Source organism: Muscardinus avellanarius, assembly GCF_963383645.1.
Source record: "Muscardinus avellanarius genome assembly, chromosome: 10".
NCBI lineage: Eukaryota > Metazoa > Chordata > Mammalia > Rodentia > Gliridae > Muscardinus > Muscardinus avellanarius.
In genome coordinates, this window is record NC_137796.1 from 66,770,538 (window position 1) to 66,778,677 (window position 8,140).

Genomic DNA, 8,140 nt, shown 5'->3' on the forward strand with positions numbered 1-8,140 from the left:
CTCTCTCTCTCTCTCTCTCTCTCTCTGGGTCTGGGGATGGAACCCAGGGGCATTCGACCTCTGAGCTACACTACCTGCCATATTTTTTATTCTTTATTTTGAAATAGGGTCTTACAAAGTAGCTGAGGCTGTCCACGAACTGTGATCCTCTTATCTCAGCCTCCCAAATGCTGGGATTACAAGCATGTGCCACCACACCTGATTTCTTAAGTTTATATCTTTGTTACTTTTGATCACTCTCAGAAAGAAATATTCTAAAATCTATATGGAACCAAAAAAGACTCCAAGTAGCAAAGACATACTGAGCAAAAAGAACAACCCAGAAGCATTATATTACCTAATTTTATTTTTTTATTTTTGGTGGTACTGGGGATGGAACTCTTCTACCTCTAGGCTATACTCCCAGACCTATTATATATATATATATATATATATATATATATATATATATATATATATATATATATATATATATATATATTTTTTTTTTTTTTTGGAAACAGGGTCTCTTAAGCCAGCATGGCTGGCTTCGAACCTGCACGATCCTCCTGTCTCTGCCTCCCAAGCACGGTGATTACAAGTATGTGTCACCTCGCCCGGCCCCTAATTTAATTAATTAATTAGTTAATTAATTAATTTATTGGTGGTACTGGGGGTGGAACCCAGAGGCTTTCTATCTATGGGCTATACTCCCAGACCCATTTTCTATTTTATTTGGAAACAGGGTCTCACTAAGTTGCTGAGAACCTCACTGAGTAGCTGAGGTTGGCTTCGAACCTCCGCGATCCTCCTGTCTCTGCCTCCCAAGCGTGAGGATTACAAGCGTGTGCCACCACGCCCGGCTCCTAATTTTAAATTATAACAAAAACTATAGTAATCAAAATGACATGGTACTGGCAAAAAGAAACAGAATAATAGAACAAGAGAATGAATCTAGAAGTAAGCCCATGCATTTACAAACAACTTCTACAAAGTTGCTAATTGTATGCATCAGAGAAGGTCTAGTCTTTTAAATAAACAGGGCTGGGAAAATTGGATATACACATGCAGAAACAGATAAGGCCCTTTTTCTTACAAGTGACAAAAACAAACTCAAATGGCTTGAACACTAAAATGAAAGATCTGAAACTATAACACTGCTCAATGAAGATAGTGTAAAATGCTTCAGGATAGCTGGACATGGTGGCGCATGCCTGTAATCCCAGTACTTGGGAGGCTCTGATAGGAGGGTCACAGGTTTGATGCCAGCCTCATTAAGTAGTGAGACTCTGAGGAACCTAGTGAGATCCTGTTTAAAACAAACAAAGAATAAATAAATACATAAAGGACTGGGGATATTGCTCAGAGGTAGAATGCCCCTGGTTTCAATCCACAGTAACCCTCCCACATACACGCATATTTAGGACACTGAATTGTATAAGGATTTTTTGGATAATATCCAAAAGTGCAGGAAAAAAATGTATGTAAACAAATGGAATTTTATCAAACTAAAAAAGCTACAGCACCATAAAGGAAATATCAATAGGGTGACATGACACTCTAAAGATTGAGAGAAAATATTTGCAAACTACACTTCATACAATGGTATAATATTAATAATTTATAACCTAATAGAAAAATGTAATTTAAATTAAAATGGACAATAAACCTAAATGGATATTCTTCAAAAGAAAATGTACAAATGGCATATATATAATTTATTTTTTTGGTAGTACTGGGGCTCTTGGAAATCCTTCTAACTCCGGGATACACTCCCAGACCTGTTTTTAAAAATATTTTTATTTGGAAACAGGGTCTCTTAAGCCAGCGAGACTGGCTTTGAATCAGCGTGATCCTCTTGTCTCTGCCTCCCAAGCACGGGGATTACAAGCGTGTGCCACCATGCCCGGCAAATAGATATATTTTTTTAAATACTCAGCATTGTTAATCATCAGAGACGCGCATATCAAAACCACAGTTAAGTAATCATAGGCTTGAGTAAGAATGGCTGTGAAAAAGACTGGGGTTGTAGCTCAGAGGTAGGATGTCCCTGGGTTCCATCTCCAGTACCAGAAACAAAAGGTAACTAGCACTGCCCAAGACATAGAGAAAGGGGGCCATTGCACACAGTTGGGGGAATGTGGATTGGGAAGTGAGTTAAAATCTCCCTGCAGCGACGTGGGCATAAGGGTGGCCTGAGAACTCCTGGCTTCAGTTGTCGTGCTCCAGACTCAGGAGTCCCGGGACCACCTGTAGCAAAAATTGATAGGAAGCAGGAGTTGTGGAATTTTAACCTCACGAGGGAGACCAGCCCACGGTGCACGTGCTGATGTTTAGCATGACAGGACCTTGGTGTCATTGTGAAACAGTCCTGTGGAAATGCCAACTGGAAATGTACCAACAGGATCCTTAGCCACCTCCAGGGCCTCTTCCCCCCATGGCCACACCAATTGTGGCCTGCGACTCTCCCACAGGAAACAGAAACTTTTTCTAATTTCTGTTCAGCTGCTCATTAGGTTTATCCCACTAATTGCCAAAGTTGTCAGTAGTCACCTGAAGTGTCACCTGAAGTGGCTGATGTGATCTGCACTGGGGACAGAGTTCCCTGCTCAGTGGAGACGTCCCAGGCTCTCCAGGCAGACAGGGGGCCTGGTGATGGTGTCTCTGTGAAGAGCAGGTGTGGGGACCTTGCCCTATAACTATGGACTCGAGGTCCTGGGTCCATCTTGAGCGACACTTCCCTGCACAGAGCTCCATGGCCAGGCTCAGCCAGGTGAGTGCTTCCCTGGGTTACACCCCAGGGAGAAGGGCAGCAGAGGGATGTCCACAGGAGGAGCTCAGAGCTGCGGCTGAGCTGTTGCTCTGTGCAGGTGTCCTCCCACTGTGTGGGCCCCTGTCCTTGCTGGAGAACTCCCCTAACTCTGCACTTTGGCTTAGAAGTCATTTATCTTTTCTCACCTGACAATGACTCCTGGATCCAAATTCATAATTGAGATAGCTGGGCACAGTGGCACATGCCTGCAATCCTAATTCTTAGGATGCTGAGACAGGAGGATTGCTGTTCAATTCTAACCTCAGCAATTCAGTGAGACTAGTGAGACTTTGTTTCAAGAAAACAAAGGATTGGAGGTGTAGCTCTGAGGTAAAATGCCCCTGGGTTCAATCCCCGGTAACACTCCCCTGCAAATCTATTGCCTCTGGAAGACTTTTGTGTGTTCTACCTCCAAACTAAATGCCCAGCACTTTTAATTTTGAAACAATGTTTTGCTAAGTTGCTCAAGGCCTTGTTAAATTTCTGAGGCTGCCCTGAACCTGTTATCCTCTTGTCTCTTAAGTATAGGAGTTACAGAAGGGCCATTGTGCCTGGCTTGGAAGTGACAATTTTTTCTTTTTTTTTTTTCTTTTTTTTTTTACTCTCTCTTATTCAACTTCAGTGGGTTCAGTTGTTCCAGCATTTTCTCAAAGATTTTCTAGGTCCTTTTTCTTTGTCTGTTCTATAGTAAGTGTGTATGCGAGTGTGTGGGTGCATTGTGCATATTTTAATCTAACTGATTATAAATGGGCTCCTCCGATATTTTATGCTTTTTTTTGGTAATAGGAATTGAACTCAGGAGCATACTGTATTTGAGATACACCTAGGCTTTTTTATTTTTTATTTTGAAAAGGGCCTTTCTAAAGTGCTGTCCTGGAGCCTCTAATCCTCCTGTCTCAGCCTCCCGAATACTAGAATTGCAAGTGTGCACCAGTGTGTCCCACCCCTTTTTTAATTTTAATGAGTTAGGCCATCTTATAATTTGATCACAATTTTGTACGTATTCATTTCATTTTCTTAAGTTAGTTCAGTATGATAACTGAAAAGTGATGGATTCTATGGCATAATATATCCATATGAGTGTCTCCTTCAGTTATTCATTTATAAAGTACTTATTTATTTAACACAATGTCACCTCACTGTTGAACAAGGCAGACATGTTTCCTACCATCATGAATCTTGCATTTTGGTGAGAGTTATATTATGAAATAAAATAGGAATAAATACCAAAACCTCAATGGTAAAATATGTGGTTGGTGTCAGTGGGATGTTCTTTTGGCTGAGATCCTCGTGTGTGTGTGTGTGTGTGTGTGTGTGTGTGTGTGTGTGTGTGTTTGATATTGATCATTAAACCCAGGGGAATTCTGCCTCTCTTTTTGTGTGTGTGGTGCTGGAAATGGAATCCCAGGGGCATTCTACCTCTGAGCTATACCTCAAGCCCTATTTTATTTTTTAATTTGAAATGGTCTCACTCCGTTCCAGGGGACCTCACAAATTGTTAAGGCTGGTCACAAACTGCAATCCTCTTATCTCAGCCTTCCAAGTACTGAGATTACATGTGTGTACCACCAAACCTGGCTATAGTCTACCTATGGTCTATACTCCCAGCCCTTCTAGTTTTTGTTTTTGAAACAGGGTCTCATAGGTTGCAGAGAGTCTGACTCAGTTGCTAAGGTGGGCTTGAACCTATTATCCTCTTTCATCAGCCTCCTAAGTATTGGGATTACAGGTATGGATCACCACACCCAGTGGGTGAAGCACCTCTTGTGGGTTATAATGGTGTTTCCATTTTCTGGAAAAAAGGCCAAATGATTATCTCATATGAAAAACTAGGAGGAGAGCTGGGCCATCACTGACCCAGCCTTCATTGCAGCCTCTCTGATGCCCTCTCATGTCTTTTCAGAATGAAGCCCTGAGTACCCCCGGGGAAGTGGCTCTGAAGACCATCTTGTTTTTGCAGATGGGAGTTGGGATGCTGGCCAACATCATCCTCTTCTTTTGCAATGTCTCCCCAGCCTTGCTGGGCCTCAGACTGTGGCCCACGCAGGTAATCTTTGCCCACATGGCTATGGCCAACTCCTCAATTCTCCTGTCCACTGCACTCCCTCACGTGATGGTGGCCTTTGGTCTCAGGAACCCCCTGTCGAGTCTTGGGTGCAAGCTGGTGTATTACATCCGCCTGGTGGCTCGCAGTACATGCCTGTCCTCCACCTGTGTCCTGAGCACCTACCGCTTCCTCACTCTGGTTCCTAGGACTCCAGGCTGGGCGGGGCTCAGAGACAGAGTCCCCAAGGCCATCGGGTTTACTTGCTGCACCTGCTGGCTGTTTGCTCTCTTGTGGCATGCCCACATTCCTTTGATGGTGGCTGGTCCACAGGAAACATCCAATGTTACTGACGCCCAAGGCAAGTGGCTCTGCTCATTCTTGGGTCCCTTTGCAAGCGTAGTCTTCTTGTGGCTTGTGCATGATGCCGTGTTCATTGGACTCATGGTGGGGACCAGCGGCTCCTTGGTGCTTTTCCTGCACAGACACCACCAGAGACTGCAGCACATCCACAGCCCCAAGCAGCACAAAGGCCGCCCCGAGGCCAGAGCGGCACACACTGTCCTGATGCTGGTGCTCACCTTCTTCTGCTGTTACCTGGGAAGTACAGTTTTGTGTTCTTATATTAATCCAACGTTAGCCTCTCATCTCTTGTGGCTTGAGGTCTCTACTATTCTGGTTGTGTGTTTTCCCACCGTGTGCCCCTTATTGTTGATGCTTAGGGATCCTAGGATTCTTCTTTCCTGCTCTTGAAACGTTGAAAATCACTGTTGAGCCAGGCTCAATGGTACTGCCTGAAATACCAGCACTCGAGAGGCTGAAGTAGTAGGATCGCAGGTTCAAGGCAGAATCAGCAAATTAGTGGACCCTCAGCATTTTAGTGAGAACCTGTCTTAAAAGAAAAAAATAAATTAGAGATGAGCATATAGCTTAGTGGCACAATGCTCCTGGGTTCAATCCCCAGTACTAAAAAAAAAAAAAAAAAAAAAAAAAAAGACTGCTGAATGGTTTATGTAGATGATAGGTTTGCTAATAGGCATATGTAGCCTATTAAATAATCATTTGTCTTTTTTATATAAAATCCACAATGATCTTATCAAGCTAATGTGATACTGGGTTGTATTGGGGGATTTTACTAAATATAGCAGAAATAAGTTTGAAAAAGATCCATGACAGTATTTAAGATACAAGTTTCCTCTCTGTGTGGAGCTGTAAAGAAAATTTCTTCAGGAGCATTTGCAGAGAGTTCACAAATGTTATGTCATTGGGGATATTGGTAATACCTTCTATACATTGGTATAAGGTTCAATATAGGTCCAGGTAAATGTTTCTCCAGATTAGGGTCAGATTTTGTTACACACATGAAGATGAGAAAACCTGAAGGTGAACAATGTCCTTTTCTATGTTATAATCCCCAGTACTGAAAAAAGAAACACTGTCGAATGCTGTATGTAGAAGATAGTTTTGATAATAGCCATATATACTCTTTTTAATAATCATTTATTAGCCAGGTATGGTGGCACATGCCTTTATTTACAGTACTTGAGTTGCTGATACAGGAAAATCGCAGGTTCAAAAATAGCCTCATCAAATAGCAAGACTCTTATCAACCGATTCAAAATAAAAATTAAAAATAGGCCTGAGGGTATAGCTTGTAGGTAGAATGTCCCTGGGTTCCATCTCCAGTACCACATAAAATGTTATTATTATCATTTTTACATGAAATCCACAATAATTTTATCAAGCCAATGTGATACTGGAGTTGCATTGGGCGATTTGGTCATCTATAGATGAAATTATGTTGAAATGAGCTTAAAAAAGAGCTGTGACATTATTGAAGATACAAGTTTCATCTCTATTAGAGTTGTAAAATTTTTTTCTCTTTTTCAGAAGCATTTAAAGAGATTTTTAGAAATGTTATCTCATTGGGGATTTATTTTTTCTTTTTGGTACTGGAGATGGAACCCCAGGGGCATTCTACCTTCAAGCTACACACCCAGCCCTACTTTTTATTCCTTTTTTTATTTTTATTTTTTGGTGGTACTGAGGTTCCTGGAAGCCCTTCTACCTCTGGGATACACTCCCAGACCTATTTTATACTTTTTTATTTGGAAACAGGGTCTCTTAAACCAGCACAGCTGGCTTTGAACCTGCACGATCCTCCTGTCTCCGCCTCCCAAGCGTGGGGATTACAAGTGTGCGCCACCATGCCTGGCTATTCTTTATTTTTAAACAGGATCTCACTGAGTTGTGGAGGGCCTCACTCAATAGCTGAGGCTGTTCACGAGCTGAGATCCTCCTGTCTCAGCCTCCCAGATGCTTGGATTACAAGTGTGTTTCCTCACACCTGGCTTTCATTGGGGATATTGATAATACCTTCTAGGCATTGGTATAAAATTCTGTATTGGTCCAGATAAATTTTCCTTCAGGGCAGGTACAGATATGTTGCACAGATAAAGACAAGAAAATGAAGATAAACAAGGCCCTTTTCTCCATTATTTTATACCTTTGTTTCACTCACTTTTTCCACAGTGCTATATTTCCTGTATTGAGCAGGAAAACGATGTGGGCTGGGTTCTTCACGCAAGCCTTGCGGGTACTCTGTATGGTGGCTCCTCTGTCTGTCACTGGTTGGACTGATGGAGTGATGCTGTGCGGAGGCTGACGTCTGACGTCTGTGGAGTCGCACCTTGGACTTTTAGTTAAGTGATTGAAAATGAAAGCTGGGGACTGTGTTGTCTATCTGTTCAATTTACTTCTTTCCCTCTTTGTTTTTCTTCTTACATTCTTTGAAAGACAGCCTCATGTTTTAATATATTTTTTATTATTATATTTTTAATATATATTTTATTATTATTTATATATTATTTAATCATATTAAATTAACAAATATAGTAAGGCTGATTGTCCCACCTCTGATCCAGTCTTGGCCTCTCTGAGGATCTCATCCTCCTCCTATTTGTCAGAGGCCTTTGTCAGCTCATTAGCATATGAAAAACATTATCTCAGGGGTGAAAACCAAATACATATAGGTAAATATTGAGAATGTCATATATATATATATGAAGAGCAAATATATACATATATTTCTGAACACTACACACACACACACACACACACACACCCCTAAAGAAGTTTAGAGTAAGTAGCTGGGGATGCATTACAGTCCCAGATGGAAGGCCTGGGATCTGAGGTTGCCTGTATAGGTCTGTATTCAAGGGCCAGTGAGCCTGGATTTCCAGGTCCTGGGCAGCAGAAAGAGGCTGTGATAACTCTGGGGAAGAGATCAGATTGCCTCCTGTATT

At 41.9% G+C, this 8,140-nt stretch overlaps 1 protein-coding gene across 1 annotated transcript; it reads left to right on the plus strand.

Annotated features, from left to right (window-relative positions):
- Nucleotides 1-4,682: 4,682 nt before the first annotated feature.
- On the plus strand, nucleotides 4,683-7,483 carry LOC308268648 (vomeronasal type-1 receptor 1-like; the record flags this gene model as incomplete). Its single annotated transcript, XM_080703761.1, has 2 exons — nucleotides 4,683-5,439; nucleotides 7,392-7,483. The coding sequence occupies 2 exons, from the start codon at nucleotides 4,683-4,685 to the stop codon at nucleotides 7,481-7,483; spliced, it is 849 nt and encodes a 282-aa protein (XP_080559887.1).
- Between the last annotated feature and the right edge of the window lie 657 nt (nucleotides 7,484-8,140).